At 34.4% G+C, this 22,540-nt stretch overlaps 2 protein-coding genes across 2 annotated transcripts; one reads left to right on the top strand and one right to left on the bottom strand.

Moving 5' to 3' along the window:
• Nucleotides 1-5,500: 5,500 nt before the first annotated feature.
• On the top strand, nucleotides 5,501-6,544 carry LOC100371886 (galactosylceramide sulfotransferase-like). Its single transcript, XM_002737625.4, has one exon. The coding sequence runs from the start codon at nucleotides 5,501-5,503 to the stop codon at nucleotides 6,542-6,544; it is 1,044 nt and encodes a 347-aa protein (XP_002737671.3).
• A 2,754-nt stretch (nucleotides 6,545-9,298) lies between these two features.
• Nucleotides 9,299-13,046, bottom strand: LOC146735751 (uncharacterized). The gene is made up of 4 exons (XM_085506596.1): nucleotides 12,261-13,046; nucleotides 11,571-11,718; nucleotides 10,772-10,907; nucleotides 9,299-10,334 (listed from the first exon to the last, which is right to left on the bottom strand). Exons 1-4 carry the CDS (start codon nucleotides 13,007-13,009, stop codon nucleotides 10,195-10,197), a joined length of 1,173 nt encoding a protein of 390 aa, XP_085362722.1. The 5' UTR covers nucleotides 13,010-13,046; the 3' UTR covers nucleotides 9,299-10,194.
• Between the last annotated feature and the right edge of the window lie 9,494 nt (nucleotides 13,047-22,540).

Below are 22,540 nucleotides of genomic sequence, written 5' to 3'. Positions count from 1 at the left end.
GATTCATTTGAACTGTTGTGTGTGCTATGTGTTCAAATACAGGCAAGAACAGTACTAGTACTATACCAATTTCAATATAAAGCAACAAGAAAAAGCCTTTGATTATGCAACTTGAAGTTCAACCTTAACAAATTGTACAATGAGTTAGTACAGTACATATCCTATTTTTTGTTGTTTACGTTTTCACTTCCACGGATTACATAATTTTTGCCTGGTTATTAGTGCCAAATATTTTACATATGAACGCTTCCTATTCTGTTTTGTGTAAAACGTGTTATTTTCTAGTGATGCCTCAGCTAAGCCTTCTAACGGAATCGCACAGGGTTATTTTTTTAATCCACTAATAACATTGGTTTTATTGTTATCGTTTGTAATATGTCATCTCATCCAATTCCACCTCGGAGTGTCATTCTCATCAATAAATACAATTCACCATCAGTTCAATCAGAGTCAAATTCGTGCTGACAAAAAGTCATATCTCAAGTAACTAGAGACTTGTGTATATAGCTTGGGATTTGTTGAAGGTGAATATTATTTTTGCTTGGTGTGTCTGCATTACCTATATATATATTTCCCAAACAATTCTCTAGCCAACTCAATGTATCCGTTTACTGCATCAGTTGAGAGCATTAGTATATTAGAAATAGTTAAATATATGCTATACGCATTTAAAATTAAAGATGTGCGATGTAAACAAATTTACCTCTTACGTCACTTGTATAATTTTGTCTTTACATTTGCACCTTATTATTGCTGTGCTTGCCTTGAATAGAAGAGAATCATTAGATGATGAATCAACTTTTCTACGGATATTATCTATTAGCATTCTCTTCTAAAGCCATAGTCTCAAGATGTAATAAACACGTTTCTACGTAGCCTGTGTATTTTTATATAAGTCTTTCCATTCGGATGCATTTTGCGTGTAAACTCAACTGTGACTTGAAAATATGGCATGTTTGATAGCATTTAAAAATATATTATGTGTCAAATTTATCGGTTGGAGCAAATTCTATTATATATATTTATATATATGTTGCTTGCCATGGTTTTGCAGAACAAATATTTCAATATACTTTTCATGTGTGTCTATAAATTGGATGCACTACAACATTAATATTTTACTAGTATATTAACATTACGTTCCTATCTCGATATGATGAATTGTTAAATTAAATTAAAATAGGAAACTCTCCCGTGGCAATTGACTAGTAGCAAACAAGTACATTGCTGACAACCCTCTTTCTCTGTAACCGATATCGGTAAAGTCGTTTACTTAGCTTTAGGGCTATAAGTGCGGATTTTGTGATATTGTCGTCAGAATAAAAGGAACGACTGGTTTTAAATTACTTGTAGCCATGATGACAAATACATTTTCGAACTGATTTTAAATTAAAACTTTTTTTATAAGCATTGTTTTTTCCTGTGCATATGCGTTAAAGTTAAATTTGCTGAACTCATCTTTTAGTTGTAGCTATGGAGACATGCGTTTTTTTCGAACAGTAATTATTATGAATGATACTGTAGTTATTGTCTATGATGTAATTGAAATGCTGGTTTCAAATTACAGAATTCATGCTTCATATTAAACAGTGTATTAAATCTACTTTAAATTAAGCCATTTTTTTGGCAATCGCAACGTGTACTCAAGCATTGGCCATTGTTCTGTTAACATAAGACTTCCAAATTAAAATGGGTTAACTTCGTCAATTAAAGCTGTTGACATTGGCGTGAACTGAGTTACTTTTCATACTGCAGGCAAAATCAAGAAAAATAGTACGAGGTTGGATACCACATGTCAAAATCACAATCTTCGGCACAGCAATGCATTTTCTAGTTTGTAACGTAGTGTAGGGAGTATAGTACACATGTAACAAATTGATTAGTTTGTCTCATTTCTCATGGTAACCAGAGTTATTACACGTATTTTACACGTGTAAACCATCTGATATCACTCGTTGTTTATCATACATGGTGACAATTGAATATTAAAATGAAATGAAATAAAAAATACATGACATTCGGATGAAGCTGACTTATAGTCGTTTTTCAATTCAATCGCACCAAGAAGTAAAACTCATTATAACGTAACGTTACATATGATAGTTGCATTATGTATACACTTATGTATTTTTGTAGAAGTGTCTTTAATTTAAAGCCTCGTTTCTGTCATATTAGTGTGGAAGAAGTGGTCTAAACGCCGCTGTGTAACATATGTTTTTTGAAATGGACTCCCTAAAATCAAACAAATAAGTGTCGCTGACCATTTTGCACTGAAAAGCACCTGTTCTGTTCTGCCTCGAAAACGAGGCTTTAAATTGAAATCGAGGCTCAACCTACTCGTAAACCTATATAACAATTATTGCACATATGGACCTTGTCGGCAAGTATCAAGTGTTTTCGTAGCGATGGCTATTACTGTCAAGCGATTAATTTTGACGTTTCTTTGTGTGTATTCCCTTGCCATCATTGTGTATTTTAGCAGCAACACTACCAAGAGTATCAGGTAGGTTTAACTAACATACTTAATAATATTATAATCGGGGAAATCTAACATATGTTATAGTACAAGGCTGTTGGTTGTTATTAAACGTTACATAAACGTTATTTTAGTGAAAGGTGAAAATAGACGATTTGAACGTTCAATGCGGCAATATCCATGCATACTCCTCACCTTTGCAACAACGTTACCAATAATGCGGAAACAAATTTCCAGTGAAAAAATAGTGTATTTTCAACCATAATATTCATCAACTGAAATGATGGGTTATATGTGAACACAAATATTTAGTATAATTGAAATATTGCTGATTTATGTATGTTCTTTCGAAATATAACACTAAGTGAAATTCTGTGTCGGGGGGGGGGGTCAACGCAACCAACTTATTTTGACAAGTGAATTCAGAATAAATTATGATTATTTCACACAAAATGTACTAAATATGCACACCAATAATAAATTTGATAATTACCGATTGCACATGAATATTAAAGACAAAACATAATCCTTTATATTCTCGATATTTCACTTTTTTATGACTGAAAGCAGCTGAATTGAATTACAAAATATATATCATGTAAGAACAATAACGTAAATAAACACTATTTTACTTGGTAAAAATACTGTATTTTCCTCAATAAAAACGAAAAAATGTCAGTGTCGAAAACGGAAAGTCTTCATCGTAGTGTTATATAAAGTGACATTACTGGAAGCCGCTCACTATATATATATATTATATATAATATGTAGTTTGCGCTGTGCGATCACACCGTTTTGAATGTGTTTATTCAAGTTATTTTTCATATTTTAGATTTGCACTTGCCAGCCAGGTCACCATCAAATATGATTTGTGAACATGCTAGGACATAAATATCCAAAGGATGAAATGTAACCATGGAAACACTGTTAGCGAATTTGTTGCAATTCAATTCATTGCCATGAAAGCTTTGACGAATGGAACTATTCATAGAATTTCTGTAACTGCTAAATCACAAATATGCAAATACAACCATTGGAGACGCAGCACATATGGATGATATAAACTGTTCTCTCCGCTCTCCCCGGTATGCACGAACATGCTTGGACATTACGTAAAATATAGTTTAACCTAGAATTATGTGATCAGCCACATCTAACGTTAGTTTGACTCTATAGTAGAACATGGTACGGTATTTGTGTATGTTCCTTGGTACTGGTTCTGAACGTTTTTGAGATATTTCATAAATAGAAACAATTATACGAACTATAATAATGTGTGCATGAACTATGGTGTCATATATATATATAATACTACACATTCACGGTGAATATATAACCTAGCGTTGTCATAAATTTAATATTATGAATAGTCGTATAGAACGTGTTTGGTTGTGATTTGTGTGACATCGCATTTAATACACATTTTAACTAGTAACGTTAGGATAAATATAATTGAATAGGATAAGGAAGCCGATGTGTTACTGACTAGTAATCAATACCCCGCTGAAGTGAACAACTATTCACTATTCTAATATTGGCGGGTGGCTTCATGTAAATTATCGTTGCCGTATAGCTACTTAAACTCAACATGAAGGACCAAGCAGGCGTATTTTGTTTTGGAATGTACTTGTCTATATACGCTAGGTAGGTTAGTGGGTTTTGATGTTAGAATTTAGGATAGGTATGTTGAATTAGATCACACACATCACTGCAGAACACGTTGTGTATTTGGAAAAGTTGTTCACTGTACTGAATATTGGGAACAAAACAAGTGGTGTGGAGAAAAAATTCAATGAATGAAAATATTTTTGACACGCTAACCAATATGATACAATCAGACTGTTATAAATAACGTAATAACATGGAAATTCAACAGATGATGTTATTGGTTAATTTATTAATTATCGTTCTTAGTCGTAATGAAAGGTTAATGTGAACTACAATACACTTGAAATACATTTTAATTTGATGGCACGACATCGTTCACAAAGTACGCAAATGAATTTTATAATTACCTCCAACCACACAATTAATAGTACTATTTTGAAATGTACGACGAAATCAAAACACAACGGTTCATGCTCTGAAGCGTTTCCATGGTGAATGAAATACAAAGTAACGTGCTTTTCCATGCGAATTCGAACTCAAAGTCACGTGTTTTTATCAATGAAGCTATAGTCTGATACAAGATCTATTCGTATAGTTTTGAAATTGTTTCGAGTTGCTATGAGAACGTTGATTGATGGATCAAGCTCTGGTTCGTGGGAACGGTCAGCAGAATTGTACGAACTGAACGATGTCACTTCTCTGCCATGTTAATAACTAAGTCCTGTTGGTGCAAGGTACTTGGTAATTTAGATACATTGTCATGGTTACTTTGATGCATTGTGCATTAAGTGGTTAAACGGTTTTCATAATGACACTGTATGGTCTTTATGCCGATCGCTTTTGAATCAACCAGTACATTTTACACGTGTTGTATGTTTCGCATGGAAACCGTAGTATCCAGGGTACGGTTACGTATCATGTACAGTGTATGTAAACAACAATATATACAAATAATAATAAATTCATAGGATTGTGCTGTGTTTGGCCATACTTATGGTGGCGCTGTTATGTTTGCACATAACTAAAACAAAGAATGGATTTATAAAACAATTACAATTACGTAATCGTAGTGGCAAAACTAAATATAATATATATAGGCGACGTTCTAGTCTGGTATGACAAGCTATTTACATATCTGTGTAAATAGCATGCATGTCCTGAGAACACTGTGAAGGATTATATTCACAGATCTAGCAATGGAATAAACGTGTAGAATTTGACTCAATTAGTTTGTAGAGTTCAAATGTCTATCAGTAAGTTAACATATATTCTTCTCAATAACTCGAACGTGATCGGACGATTTATCGAGTGATTGTACCACACTTTATTAACATTTCTAATGCACGTATTTTTTACAGGCACTGGTTTGTCTCTACTTACAGAACGCCCTCACATTTGGCACACAGAAACAAAACGATGCTTGTAACTACAGAAGAAACGCCGATCAATAAACCTACATGCAGACCAAGAAATAATGTTGTGTTTTTAAAGACGAGGAAAGCCGGCGGAACAACGGTGCAGAATATTTTGTGCCGGTATGGAGACAGAACCAACTTGACATTTGTGCTTCCACATAAAGGATGGATTCTCGGCTATCCAATGGAATTCCAAAAGAAATATGCAATAAGTCCGCCCTCAAGCGGCTACAATATATTCTGCCACGAGGCGAGATTTAATAATGACGTCATTAAAGATATGATGCCAAATAATACAGTTTACATCACCATACTACGTGAACCTGTCACCCACTATGAAAGTACGTTTACTTATTTTGAAATTGGCAAACAATGTGGGGTTACTACCTCTAGTGTCGACTCTCTAGTTGAGTTTTTTGAATCTTCATCTAAGTGTTACAAGAAAACTCGTAATAACCATATGTTGTTTGGTTTAGGGGTCACGTCGCCCAACGACGATGATAATGAAATTAACAGACGTATAACAATTCTAGAAGATCAGTTCAACCTCGTGATGATAATGGAATACTTCGAGGAATCACTAATTCTGTTGAAAGATCTTTTGTGCTGGACATTCGAGGACATTACATATTTTGAGTTGAATGGTAGAAAAGACAATTCTGTTCATAATATGTCAGAATCGCTAAGAAACACAATTATGGAATGGAACAAAGGAGACGTAGCACTATACCAACACTTCAATAGAACGTTTTGGGGAAAAGTGCGCGATTTCGGTGAAGAGAGAATGAGAACTGAGGTTGAAATTTTAAGACGACGAAACCAGGAATTTAAAGCAAGATGTCTACAGAATGAAAATGATATTGAGAGTGATGGTGAAACAGCGTTGAATATGTACCAACCCCAAGGTATTAAAATGAATCAAATGCAAATAAGACTAGAAGCAGTTAACGACACCGACTGTTTGCGTAGAATATACCCACAAAGAGTCTATACACCTATTTTAAGAGAAGCCTTATTGAACAAGAAAAAAATCGACAAGGCCTAATTCCATTTTTTATAAAAAATGATGATGGGCACCGCCAGTTTTGAATAAGAGAAGAAAATTTATTTGATCAAGCATTATGTTTTACACACATAATATACATAACACTCTTATCAGTCACGTGTTACTCGTTTTCGAAACAGATTGAGTTGTCAGGTTTGTTGATTTTTCTTGACCGATTCCCCTTTTGACTTTAGTACAGAGAAAATGTCCAAAGCGTAAATGTAATCAGCATAGTTCGTCTGTGTAAAAATATATTTACAACCGTCATATGCTTGTCGCGATTCTAGTACAGATCGTTAAACTAACAGTGCGTATCATGTAGCGCATCAAATAATACGTATATTGCTGAGTAAATCAGATATAAATTCGGAATAATTAGGAGTACAATATTTAAGAGATATAAACGACTGAATAATGAGTTGGTTGTTTACAATATTATAGTGCATGCTACCAGATAACAATTACAAATAAATAATAATAATAATAATAATAATAATAATAATAATAATAATAATAATAATAATAATAATAATAATAATAATAATAATAATAATAATACAAATAAGTTCGCTGATTCTGTTCTAAACATTTTGGATTACGGCATTCCCATGATGTGTCATTGGAAGGAAAAGATGTATAATAATAAGGTTATTACGAAGGTACCTCAAAGTATGCACTCAGATAGTACGCCGTCGCTCAGATTGTTATTAGCAGCATTGAAAAAGTAATCTGTAAACTTAAAGCTTGGATGGTCATAATCAGAAGAGAGGTATCTCTGAATATATTCAAGCTGCATGGTGTGAATACGTGTAGGCAGATGAGTGACATTTTGACCACATTTTCCCAAAAGCATGTATAATGTTTCGGCTGGAATCCAATGGCGCCCGTGCCATAGAAAGTTAATAAATGATTTTTGGAATGATGAAATGATATCAGGTGGTGGGGATAAGATGTGGAGTCTATATAACAATTGCGACGATACGCCCTCTATAGGATATACTGGGCGCAAAATGAGACCAGAACTCAATTTTATTCTCAACCGTTTGCAGTAATTCTGTCCAGTGTTTTCGATAGGCCTGGTAATCGAATGTTGAGGTAATCGCAAGTCAAGCGAACCGAATGTTGAGGTAATCGCAAGTCAAGCGAACCGAATGTTGAGGTAATCGCAAGTCAAGCGAACCGAATGTTGAGGTAATCGCAAGTCAAGCGAACCGAATGTTGAGGTAATCGCAAGTCAAGCGAACCGAATGTTGAGGTAATCGCAAGTCAAGCGAACCGAATGTTGAGGTAATCGCAAGTCAAGCGAACCGAATGTTGAGGTAATCGCAAGTCAAGCGAACCGAATGTTGAGGTAATCGCAAGTCAAGCGAACCGAATGTTGAGGTAATCGCAAGTCAAGCGAACCGAATGTTGAGGTAATCGCAAGTCAAGCGAACCGAATGTTGAGGTAATCGCAAGTCAAGCGAACCGAATGTTGAGGTAATCGCAAGTCAAGCGAACCGAATGTTGAGGTAATCGCAAGTCAAGCGAACCGAATGTTGAGGTAATCGCAAGTCAAGCGAACCGAATGTTGAGGTAATCGCAAGTCAAGCGAACCGAATGTTGAGGTAATCGCAAGTCAAGCGAACCGAATGTTGAGGTAATCGCAAGTCAAGCGAACCGAATGTTGAGGTAATCGCAAGTCAAGCGAACCGAATGTTGAGGTAATCGCAAGTCAAGCGAACCGAATGTTGAGGTAATCGCAAGTCAAGCGAACCGAATGTTGAGGTAATCGCAAGTCAAGCGAACCGAATGTTGAGGTAATCGCAAGTCAAGCGAACCGAATGTTGAGGTAATCGCAAGTCAAGCGAACCGAATGTTGAGGTAATCGCAAGTCAAGCGAACCGAATGTTGAGGTAATCGCAAGTCAAGCGAACCGAATGTTGAGGTAATCGCAAGTCAAGCGAACCGAATGTTGAGGTAATCGCAAGTCAAGCGAACCGAATGTTGAGGTAATCGCAAGTCAAGCGAACCGAATGTTGAGGTAATCGCAAGTCAAGCGAACCGAATGTTGAGGTAATCGCAAGTCAAGCGAACCGAATGTTGAGGTAATCGCAAGTCAAGCGAACCGAATGTTGAGGTAATCGCAAGTCAAGCGAACCGAATGTTGAGGTAATCGCAAGTCAAGCGAACCGAATGTTGAGGTAATCGCAAGTCAAGCGAACCGAATGTTGAGGTAATCGCAAGTCAAGCGAACCGAATGTTGAGGTAATCGCAAGTCAAGCGAACCGAATGTTGAGGTAATCGCAAGTCAAGCGAACCGAATGTTGAGGTAATCGCAAGTCAAGCGAACCGAATGTTGAGGTAATCGCAAGTCAAGCGAACCGAATGTTGAGGTAATCGCAAGTCAAGCGAACCGAATGTTGAGGTAATCGCAAGTCAAGCGAACCGAATGTTGAGGTAATCGCAAGTCAAGCGAACCGAATGTTGAGGTAATCGCATGTCAAGCGAACCGAATGTTGAGGTAATCGCAAGTCAAGCGAACCAAATGTTGAGGTAATCGCAAGTCAAGCGAACCGAATGTTGAGGTAATCGCAAGTTAAGCGAACCGAATGTTGAGGTAATCGCAAGTCAAGCGAACCGAATGTCAAGACATTTGGACGTGAAAATAACCGAATCTTATGACAATTGAATGTCAAGATAATGTCTAAATGACGACACAATTGTAACATATTGAAACAATGACAAAATAATATTGTAGCAATTACACAATAATGAAATAATAAAGTTTAAATAATGAAACAATATCAATACGATGCTGCAGAATAACACAATAATGGAATAAGCGCAAAATAATGTTTAAAGGGCGACGGTCGTCGTGTCGCGTCCTATTCGATATGGGACTCATAGCGACCTATACAACGCGTGTAAAATACATTGTTTATTTACATAAAATTCGAACACGCGCTGCGCGACGACCACCGCGCTTTAAATAAAGACCAAATAACTGAATAATTACCAAATAATAACCAAACAAGTTTCCAAATAAAGACCAAACAACTGAACAATGTTCAAATAATGACACCAAGCTAATTTGGTGGTATTCACTCACTCAATTCACTCAATATTATAGCATAATTCAATGAACTAGCAAGCAATACCGATCATACATTATTTCCGAATATAAAGAAAGGAAAACCGTAAAAATTACAATGTTTTCAGTTGTGATTATTTGCATTTACGCCGATCAACGAAACAGATGACAGGCCCAGCGAGTGACAGGGACGTACGCATTGACGATTTCACGTGTTTGAGTCGAAAGCTATGTCGCAGTTAACGCACACGCTTGCGCAATATGTTACCAGTTTCGGCAATAGTAATTCGCATTAGTACTTGTATCAGGTTTCCATGTTTTGATCAGTTTATCACACACCCGTAATCACTATAAACAGTTCTCACAGTCGTGGATCTCGATTCAGTTAGATATTTAAGCCAGTTTATTTAGTTTCGGGGCGAGATCACAAGTCGTCTAGTGCCAGATGTAAGGTCCCGATTGATAGATTCAAACTAACCATGCTAACCTACATACTATAGCATAGTCTACTTTAATCTGTTGTAATGAATTGATGCATACGTATTTAATGGTGGCTACAATGTATTTACAAATTAGATTATATAAGATTGTTAATGCTATATTCTGGAACTCCGGGTAATTTGTTCAGTCTGAAGGTTGTTTTCCCTTCAAGATCTCTCTGACTCTTCACAAAATCGGACCAGTTGGATACGCCTGCAGCTAAGAAGACTTCTGACCCTGCAGTTAAAAACGATACATTAATTCGTAGAGTTTCGAGCGACATAATTCCCGCGCGTGCGCAGATGATGACCTTCCCGCTTTAAATGATGATCTTAACATAATGATTTCTGTGGCTGTTAGCAACATACACCAAAGTACTCTCATATTTGAGAAAATACTGAATATTTTCCTTATCTATCAAGTTTTGGTTCACACGGAGTAATAAAAGATTTACCCTAAAATACTAACGTTGAATACAAAATACATTAATAATGGTAATATGCTTGATGTGTCAATTAAAATATTATATGGTTAAATCATAGACAAATTAATGCCCAAGTAAGGCTTTCTGACATTGTATATGCGTTCGATATTATGGAAAAAACTTAACTATCAAATTCGTTTCGAATCGTTTTGCAAAACAAGTCAAGAATATATAAAAACAAGTAACATACTGTAACATATTTCTTGCTCAACCAATGACGAAAAATAAAAGTCGTTCAGTATTTCGTTATCATCGTTATCAACAATATCTTTCCACGTGTAAATATGTCGTCGTGATATTACGCCTGATAAATGGTCGATTATTTCCTGGAAAAAAATATATTAATTAACGTGTCATGTACCAGCTTGTAAATCAAATGGTTATACAGATGTTATGATACAATACATTGGGATGCGTATGACCGTAGGTTAAGAAGCTTTTGAAATAAATTTAAGCTATGACGTAATTGTAACTAAAAGGTCAATGAATTGGCACGAAATGACGCATTACAAGGTATAGACCACTTTTGACACTTTGTTAAATTTGTACTACTGCTTTCTCGAGCATTTCAAAATACATAATACTACTTACACCATGCACACAAATTAGTAGAGCGATGATCATACTCGTTGTAGCCAAGGCTAAAGTGTTATGTCGTTGGTTATAAGTAAGGAGTAAATGTGACCTTGACAGTAAAAACCTGACGTATCATTCCATTCGAACACAGCAATTTACACAACATTTGGAATAATTTTTCAGTAACCTCTTTGTACATAATTTAACTAATTCTATGCCATTTGAATGTGTATTATGTATCGCAACGTGATATACATATACTCAAACATCTATATTCCAGAACTATATCTGCATAAACAATTATATAAGGAAAAACAAAGTAGAATCGTTCCCATAGATGACATTTGTACTGCTAAACTGAGATAATCACATTCTTTCAGAACAGCAAACATGCTATCATAATGATATCTTACCTCTGACCATTCTGGGTAGGAAACGTACAAGCATGTAAGTTTCTTTTCCTTTATTATATCAGCTACTGCTTTAGTCACATTGTCTATGATAGTCGATAACTCTAACTTTACTCTAGCACATTGAACATCGAGGTGATGAAAATAACAGCTTTAATAAATTGATATATGACAATATTATGTACAATGGGCATCTATAATAGACAGCAAGGCTAATTGGAATAACGTATACAATCTACTCGAACAATGATATAATGTGCACTATAAATACCACCACACCCAACTAGCCGACTACCGAAGCAACCCAGACACTAGTCACATCAAAAATTACAATCCAGCGGCTACGAATCTAATTGTGTCGGAATTTGTGTCAAAATAGTTACCGTTTTTATAAAAGTACATTTTTAACTTGCAATATTTATAGGTGACATGTGATGCAAATCCGTTATTATTTAAATTAGTAAACATTTAGTAGATATATTTATATTATTTACAGGAATACAAGCACGACTAAAACAATGAGTCACACGACCAAGAGTGGTATAAATAGTAAAATTAGTGAGCATATATTTTTTTGTAAGAAAATCAATTCGTCGTTTTAGCACGTTTTTAATTAGCTAGCATTGTATAGTTCTTAAGCTGAACACACTTTCGCGTTTCCAAATACGCTGGTAAAATACAATGAACACTTACGGCATTTCTGCTGACATGTTACGCCAATGCATTGCCACGTAAGGCTTGCCACCACAGAAACCTGAAAGAAGATGGTCCGTGACATTTCTTATAACAGGAGATCTTTTCAGATGTATTCTAATCTCGCTCAGTAATTCCTCCGTGTTAGACATTTCTAATTTTAGTCTCTTGGGCTGAAATACACCAAGACACTGTGTGTGACCCACAATGTCTTCAAATCTGTCAGCATTCACTGAACCAACCTGTATAACTTCTTTCTCATCAGGAAGTTTCAATTCTAATTTGGATGCATATGTTTTGTCGTTGGATCTGTTGTACATGTATGTGGTCCAAGACACTACTTTGATTTGACCTGAATTACACTTCTTTTTGAATTCGTCCATTGTTGCTAAAGGTACTATTTCTTTCAACTTTTTTACATCAAACGTGTCATTGAACTGTCTCATGTTTGCAATGCTATAACCCCGAACGAGTCCTCCATGTAGAAAGAAAGGTGTCATCACCATTGTACGATTTAACAGTTTTGCCATTGCCAATGCTTTCACTGTACATACGTATTGACTGTTCGCACCTCCTAGGCCAACCCGGTGTATATTCAACAGAAAGCGTGCTGTGTCATGTTTCCGTATTACATCATGTTGATTTCCATCAGTGTTGAATTCTTTGGTATTTGATGAATTTGTGGATAATTTAATATTCACAGTTTTTGCTGTTGTTCCTTTTATTGGCTTGTTGACATGCATTTCCATAATTGTATTTGAACTCGGTGTTACATATCCCTTCTTGTACTGTAATATAAGATTGGATCATTAGTTCTGCTTCAACGAACTAATATAAAAATATGGTCGCCTCGCTGATTTTATGTATTTTTCATTGGCATACAGTTGATAGTACATAGCAGCAAAAGCTCCTTCATCGGTTTTTGCCACGTCAGTTGGACCTAGATTAATTTAGGGAGGGTGTGATAAATAGATGATTATGATAGATAGATATTTAGAGGAATGACGACAGTGACATTCAGCGTCCGGTAATATTGCTTTGCGCAAAAATACAAAACATATAAGAAAAATCTGGTTCTTTACATAAATTAGAACCTACATTGATACCCAAGTATTAACCGAGTAGCTGCACGTAACAATATACAAAACAACAACAACGAACAAATTTAATATTCAGACACGATGTGATGTTAAAATAATGTATTGCTATGTCTTACCCATATGGAATAAGGCGTTACGGTATAAGATATTGAATATAGAGTTACGGTATATCATATCGGATATCGGATTACAATGTATAATATCTGATATCAAGTTAAAGTATATAATATATGATATCGAGTTACGTTATATGATATCGGATATCGCAATGCAGTATGTGATATCAGATATCAATATACGGTATACTATAATCCCCTGTGTATTTAACATTAGCATTCTGAGCATTCATTCAATCCTTCACTAGAAATGTATGCTTATGAAAGCATACAAATACTATAATACCCTTCGTTCATATTAACAATGATAATCTTAATAACAAAAAAACATGATACATACAACGGCGAGCATAGTGGTAAATATGCATTCATACAATGTTGTATGCCCACTAAACGCTCACAAGAGTAAATTAAAACTGAAAATGGAATATAAAAGTTGACTAGATATTTAATCCTTGAGTTACCAAAGTTACATGGATTGATTATGTTATTACTTGACAATTTGTATATACAAATACACCAGCCATAAGGAAAGCAATATTGAAATTAACAATGACATAAAATGTAAAAGATAGTGCATTAGTGCATGATACAATTAATTTTCATTGGCATGAATGAGTGTTATTATCATGAATAACAATACGTAGTTTCAATTTATTGCTATAATTTATGTGACATTGTGTTTACTAAAAGTGTTTGACTACTTTCCATATCCATATTTTATTTGAGCCACTTTTAATTGAGAAAACATATTTTTGTATCGATATTTGTGTTCGGAATAGACAATAAAAGCATAAAAGCAGCGAAACATACGCTGGGCGTACTAAAACTAAATTTAAACAAAGATACAGAAACCACACGTTCTCATTTCGTAACCATGCCTCTAGAAATTCGAAAGAACTGAATAACATGTTTGATCTTTTAAGGTCGATATAATTTATCATAAAATAACATTGGAAACTCTTGCTCGCGGTAACCCATACAGTGGTTCTCAGCAAACGCTAAATTAGATGTTTGAAGGAAAAATTATCATAATATTCAGTCCCACCACTCCACACTGAACAAATCAAATGTACCCATATCATCATGCAAAAATCAAAGGCACCATTATTAAACTTATGTGTTTTAATTGATATGTGAATTTGAGAAATTTATAGTGTTTTTTCGTTGGTGCAGTGAATTATTAAACATAAAACTGTTGATGAGGTAGGTACTTGTACCTAACGAAACAGTGGAGTTTCAAAATTCATGTTGTCTTAATTACTATATTACCGTATCCATTCGCTCTACATAAACTTTGTATGCACGCTTGATTTGGAATAATCATTGAAATTTATCTTACCTGTGGTTGAACATAATTATTTTCATAGTTACCAAGAGATGCAAAGACGTTTTTGTTGAATTGAGTCACATGGCCCGAAGGAAGCACGACAAGGATTACCACAATTAGTGGGAATAGCAACAAAAATAACTTCGGACACCACATCATTTCAAGCAATAAATGCAAACCACAAGTTGATATACCAAGTTGAACAATATGGGTATGACGCTACACTGGTAATTATCGCTTGCATCAAGATATACAGATGATACATAAATCTGCATCTAATGCTGCCTTCTTACACATTAAATAAGATTATTCGACATTTGCCACTGCTTTTTAATTAATTTCTTCATTAACTCGTTAGGATTAGTCTGACGCTAAAAATCAGTACTGCTTTTTTCATTATCACACATTTTATTAGGTTTATGATGAACTCTAGAACGGATTAGTTTCTGCTACACAGATATGTGCATATGAATTAGGTAATTTGTGTAGCATTTAACTGTTTTCATCATCTACTTAGTGGATCTAAGAGATGGAGTGCCAAGCAGATCATAGGATATTTCCCTTGTTTTTTAAATACACATATATTTCGAGGACATCCAGCCAGTCAGTGTGCTTTTCTCGGTGCATAATATGCTGGTGAATCGCAACGTTTATTCTGTCTGGCTGTCTTCATTACCATGGAAACTCACATGCACAGCGTGACTCTTATGTAAATTTGCAAAGCAATTTAGTTTTATAGTGTTTAGTTTTAGATTGTTGATTGCTTAGTCTCTATTGTAATAAAACAAATATAAATATATATAAAACATATTTTTCAATTTGAGTCTGTGTCATATTTTCAAATACTTCAGGTTAAACTTCGGGATAATATGTATATCAATGGCGATATACAAATGGATAAAGCATATTCTATCTTTATAGAACAAAATCACTTAAACTGATAACCATAAGACCAATTTTGAACTAAATACTAATGAAGATTGTCGACTCCACAAAGAGAAAAGTCTTTAACACATTTTGTATGTTTCAGTCACTCAGTCAGTATGACATTATTGAGGTAAATTAGTCCAGATGTCACCAGATAGACGTACGTGATTGGGTTTTTCATTACTATTTTTATTAAAGTACCATAGGTCGTAACACAAACAGCTAGGTGATATAAGAGGTAAAATATGCTAGCAATTATAGGTGTGACCTGTCTGGGCACGTCATTTTACTTTAATTAAAATGGCATCAGACGCATTTCCTGGTATCAGTGAGGTTTGTTGAAGCTGTAAAAAATATCCTATTACAGTGACAGAACCTTTAGATTAAATCAAATAACAGCATATTCAAACGAACACATCACATATCAACTATGGTATCATTTGTTGAGTCAATCAGTTGGTTATGTAGCCAACAACTTAAGAACTTAAACTTCAGCAAATAGACAAAACATTGCATACATGTGAAATACATGTTTGAATATCCATATTTTAATTATGTAGCAAATGCAAACACACTTTTTTCGTATTCACTCGAGGTATATAGTTACATTTTAGACAAGTGATTGAATAATTCACATCGCAGTAACAAATCAATATTTCATTTACAAGAAAATAAAAATACAAAAACGAGAGTTGTACACCTACATTGTACAATCACACTACACAAAGTGTTACACAATCAAAATACATTGAAATTGAACTCTATGCGACGGTCAATATAAAGACACAGTCAAGAATGCAGCGTGTGAATAATAATTTTGCGAATAATATGTGAGCACACCCGCCGTATAACCAAACCTGAGATCTGGAATAGTACGTCATAAGAGATCATTTTAGTCACAGTATTATGGTGACAGTCACAAGCTAATTATATCTTCCACAATGTACGACCACTGGATGTCCACAAAATCCCGTGTTTAATAGTCTGGACAAAAGTATTTTTCAGTTAGCATGGCAGATTTGAAGACACGGTCGAGAATGCAGCATGTGAATTATAATTTTGCGAATAATATGTGAGCACATCCGCCGTATAATCAAACCTGAGATCTGGCATAATACGTCATAAGAGATTATTTTAGTCACAGTGAATTTAGTTGCTATGGTGTGGAACATTAATGATCGTACAACCAAAATCTATTTGCTCATATATTCTAAGCTGATCGTTAGGGTCAGATTAAATTCATATATCTAAGTACGAAACAGAATACGCGAAGTCTAAAGTTCAATTTGATATATCACTTGGTACATCGCTAAATGTAGGATCGTTGTTTGAAAATATATCATCAAATAGAATGGTATATTTCAGGCCAAGCTGTGACACTTCTTTCTTAAATGCGGCATTTTAATGCAAAGTTAATTTCACTTAGGTGATTTTTCTGTTTGTATTTTAAGGGTTGATATTCCCAGTGTAATAATTTCAAGCTATGATATATGAGATTATGTGTATGTGAGAGCCACCACTAAACTGCATTTAAACTGTGTGTCGTGGATGACAGGTTACCATGGCATTATGGCATTTACGACAATCTACATGTTTCTATTCATATTCTTGCAAACTATATGCAAGTTGATTACATAGATAATCTAAGTCTTGTCTATAGAATTGTTCAAATGGTTCATTAGTTTCTGTCCCAAAAATGAAAACTTATTTTTACTTTTTAATAAAGAAACTTAATTAATATTCATCTTTGCATTCGACAAGTTATTTGTCATTGTGATGTGGTAGAATGCATTTGCGCCACGATGACTATTCGCAGGAAATTGTATTTGGGGATTTCTATTCCTTGATTTACTAATGATATATACGACTGGGAGCATCACCAATGTTTGTCATTCACAAGTACACTAAGTAATTTTAAAATATAAGATACATGAATTACATGAGTGAGTGAGTAAAACAAAACCATCCTTATGCTGTTGTTTATACTAGGAGGATAGGTTTTACACTGGTAATACATATAGGGTTGAATGAATAAAGTGCAAGCAATATACCTACTAAATGCACTATAGAATTGTGTTAATGACTACCAAACGTGCTTTGTACATAACTCATCAAGGAATGAAAATAAAGATTATAAATTATGACATTCTCAGGCAGACAATTGTTATTAATAAAATATTTCAGTAGACGAAACAGATGAGTGGAATCTTCAGCATAGACGCTCTGGTATAGATGGTAAATATAATCATGTATATCACTTAAATGTAAATGTTATCGATATTACACTGGTAATAAAATCGTGTATACATGGATCAATACTTATCTTTCAGTATGATTGTCAAGTTTAATTACAACGACACTTAAGTAGTTTTGTTTAAGTCACATCTGTACCCTGGCTATACTACATATGATTCGACTAATCAACTGAAAATACAGCAACTGCTTAAACTAATAGGACCGACAATTTTGTTTCACTTCTACGAAGAAACATGTATGTTTTTAATATCAATGATGTGTTTTACTGTTCAGATGTATATTTTACCTGTGGTTGAACATCGAGTTTGTCATAGTCATCCAGAAATTTGAAAACGCCCTCGTTAAATTGAGTTACACGGCGTGAATAAAGTATCGCTAGAATATCCACAATTAGTGGGAATAGCAACATAAATAATTTCCAGATCCCACATCATTCTAAGCACTTCACGCGATGAGTAGATCAACGTAAACAAGTACAACAATAGCAATAGGGGCTGCGCAAGGCTTGATGGGTATGACATTACATTGACTAATATATGCACTTTTATGTCATGCAGATGGTATATCTGTACTAAACCCTTAAGTCCCGTACTAGTGCTGTAATCTTATACATTAAATAAGATTATTCATTAGTTGTATGTTTTTAATCAATTTCTTCATAATTTGTCATTTTCAATTATATTTTGTCTGTATCCTCTTTCTTCAATAAAGCTAAACATATTTATACCACGTTAAAATAGTTCCTTTACTTTCAAATATAATTAAATTTCTTCAGACTCTTCTTATATCATACTCTTTAAACATTAGTCGTAATTAATTGTATTTTTGTTTACTTGTGTACTTGTGGTCTCAACATGTTAACGACAGAAATACAAAAAAACAGTTAAAATAAACTTAAAATAAACTTACCTTGCCGTGTATTCGGTGTTATTTGCTTAAAATAAACTTAGATTGCAACAATACTGTATTGTCTTTTAGCAGTTATGGAAGTTATTAGGATACTTATCTGATTTGGTGACTAACACTAACCCCATCTTAGAAATTGGCACGTGCAATGGAACGTACATGGTAGTTTGCTCAATAATTTGCTCATATACATAGAAATTCGATAAATACATACTTCTTGTGTATTTATATATTTACGACGATTTTTTCCTCAAAAAGGTAAATTACGTTTGTTTTACATCCCCAATGGCCGAATGTATAGAAAATTTAGATTACACCTATTACACCAGCTTTGTAAAAATTTGAATTACAAATCCTGCATAGACATAATCACTAAATACTAAATTATTTGAGTGAATGTTTATTACCTCACCGATATGTGCAATGTATCATAGAGAAAGTAAACCTATCAATCAGTTACCATATTTTGCTATATACACATTTTCTTATGAAAACTTCTCACCAAATGTGGATAACTCTGATGTTTTAATAATATACTAGAAATATTCACGATTGTAAAACCAATGTCATTCATTTTATTTTCTTGTGTTTCAGAATTTTCAGTCATAAACGACAAATCTAAGTTAACCTTTTAAACGATCTTTTTTGAGAATGAACGATTAGTATATGAGTGGACGAAAATAAAACCTTAACAAAATTAACATAAATATGATTGTAAGTTTAATGTTGTTATTGTCAACTGTACACTTTATGTATGCACTCGATAAACGCCAATTTCCAACAAGAACGAAATTAAATATGTATAACTACTAGAATTTGCACTCACATCAGATATTGACAGTGTTATTTTATTAATAGATAAATTTATGATGATAAGAAACGATTAACTCTTACATGAGAGCAAAGGGTACTATGTTCGAAGTCCCCGTGGACGACAACTACGAATTAATAACGGAGCTACTCAAGACATATATATATATCGATTTCAAGCAAGTTGATCGACATACATGACGTGAACTATTAAGACAAATGTCAGATCATATATTGTATCAACGTAATTAATAGTAATTCGTGTCCAATATAGTAAGATGACAAGCGCCTTTCATAGTAATCCACATACTTTATTCGATTCACATCACCAGTCTGAACAATATTTAGCCTAACGCAGAGCAAGTCAAGTAAATTTCGTCTTTCATACAAGGATTAGCAGGTGTACTGCTCAGAAGTACCGCAATTCCTACCATTTAATGTGACGTATTATGGCGGTGAATATCATTGATATCAACTATTCGCTGTGAACACTAATTAATTCCAAACTTCAGACGCTTTTCGAGAGTCCAAATATCGATGAGACAGGGTTGCAATAGTTTCTGTGTTTTTGCTATATATCTAACACGAAAGAAGTACTTACCTCTCCACGTGCAAATCCTACCAAAAGGTTAGATGATGGCTATAGCCTCTTGGGTAGGAATATTCCTAGATTTCTGCAACTCAACGAGTTACCAATCAAGCTTGATCCAGCAAGACTTGATGATGGCAGTGGGATATCCGAAACTTTGAGAAAAATGCTGCTCGGTATCATGAGAGTTGTAGGCTACTGTTCAACAACACAAAGTTACAAAGAGCTGAGAAACGATCGGCCCCAGCAGCTGACAGTCTGGAGACCAGCAATAGCAGTAAAATTCCACGGAGGATCTGAGTCACAAAGAAGGCAGAGTGCTTCCTGTGTGAAGAGGAAGGAGACAGCCTAAGTCAAGCTATGACTATGAAAATGAACAGAAGAATTAATGAATGTGCAAAGTCAATCAATGATGGGAAGCTCCAAATATCGATGAGACAGGGTTGCAACTGTTTCTGTGTTTTTGCTATACATCTGTGAGAACCATTGAAGTGACGTTGAAACCAATGTTGATAAAATCGACAAGCTGACCTGTTATCGAGGCAGCAGGTCGCTGTGTAATTATATACAGTGATATTGATTATATCAGGTTTGTCGCATGAACACTCATTCGTGTGTTTATTTTATCGCGTTACTTGTCGGGTTGTATTTGCTTTTGGTAGACTGTGCCATAGACAGTATAATTGTATATGTTGAAAGTCACAGAAATGGAACCGATGGTTATTGGGAATATTATTATGACCCTATTGTTTATCGTGCTAGTTGTGTCTCTAATTGAACATGTTTGTTAGAAGACAATACCAATACTGCATATGCTACCAGTCAAAGCATAACAAACATACTTTATATATATACAATATTAAACGACGATAATCATCCCGTAAATAATCTAATATTGACATTTTAGAATTTTTGAGCTGTGACCAATCAATTGCCATTGGGGATGAATCAGGAATATACAAGACTGCCAGTAATTACTTGAAAATAAAAAAGACCTTTGATTGTGTACATTTTAAACTGATTCCCGTACAAAATCCACCATTGCAGAAACACAGATTCTCCGTGCCATGCTTAGTTACTATACTTCAAATTCTGGACGATCTCATTCTAATCCTTGTTAAATGGTTCAAATGTTCACGTAGTCGTTTCAACAAAATTGTTTATGGTATTATTTATATTGTTTATGGCTCACTTTGGCATTTGCATTGTATTCAATGCCTTTTTTATATCATAGATCCAAACTGGTGCATTCAGTATGGGATATCCGGTGAGTGTATTAAGAAATAAAACATAAAAGATTTAAATATTCTATATAGACATATAGGTACACCACATTGATATATTTTAATGCAATTGTTATTGTCTGTCGATGTTATACGAGTGTACAATGTGACAGGCATTGACCATTTCGATTTTATACTAAGGCTTATCAATCATATATTTTTGTAATCCATATCTATATATATTACCGTCATAAAATCAACCCTAATAAAATACGCTCGAAACAGCTCCGCCGTCTGAGTATATTTATCATGTTATCAACTAAATTGATGATGTCAGTAGCTGTCATGGTTTTTGTATTTGTACTTTTTAAATAAGCGCTATGATATTTTATAGAATTGTTGATATTTTGATTACATTTGTTATCACAGTGGTGTTGCCATATGAGCATAACAGTGATCTCAATTCGGATCGCCAATAGTGCGGTAGTTTCATCCTAAGCGACTACTTATAAACACTCACGTTCTGTTCTGCTTGATTAACTGTATATCGCGTGTTTAATGACTCACCCAGCATGCATTGTGCTTACGTCAATGGCATACACGAACCACTGAATTATTGCACTAATAATACAGTCCATAAAATAATAACATCAGCTGTTTATATTATTCTGTAGATTACTAACGGCTGTTGTCAATGTTTTGACTAGTGTGTTTGCATTGTGTTCAATGTACTGGGCATATCCCAAACATAAACACATTTCAGTGGATGTGATTGCCATTCCAAATATAGCATCAATAACACGATCACTATTGAAATGGGGGAAACCGTTTGTATTTCAAACGTCGAACCGGAAAATTAGAGAAAAATGTACAATCCAAAAATATGCCCCATAATAATTGCTTGTAATGTGCATGCAATGAATGTTTATTCCGATCCACGAGCGCATATAATCTCGAACATATTATTGACATATACGCTTGTTTCCCATAATGCAATTCGAATACGGTATATATTTACTGAAA

The sequence above is a fragment of the Saccoglossus kowalevskii genome, chromosome 12, assembly GCF_978046115.1.
Source record: "Saccoglossus kowalevskii chromosome 12, keSacKowa6.1, whole genome shotgun sequence".
NCBI classification, from domain to species: Eukaryota; Metazoa; Hemichordata; class Enteropneusta; family Harrimaniidae; genus Saccoglossus; species Saccoglossus kowalevskii.
This window is presented reverse-complemented; position numbering and strand designations above follow the sequence as displayed.

Bases quoted from the DNA above. Each gene is read 5' to 3' on its own strand.
- LOC100371886 (XM_002737625.4), top strand. From the start codon at position 5,501: ATGCTTGTAACTACAGAAGAAACGCCGATCAATAAACCTACATGCAGA.
- LOC146735751 (XM_085506596.1), bottom strand. From the start codon at position 13,009: ATGGAAATGCATGTCAACAAGCCAATAAAAGGAACAACAGCAAAAACT. The intron at 10,908-11,570 runs GTAAGATATCAT...ATTTTTTTCCAG, and splicing joins CCTACCCAGAATGGTCAGAG to GAAATAATCGACCATTTATC. The intron at 10,335-10,771 runs GTATGTTACTTG...TTTTAACTGCAG, and splicing joins TGAGCAAGAAATATGTTACA to GGTCAGAAGTCTTCTTAGCT.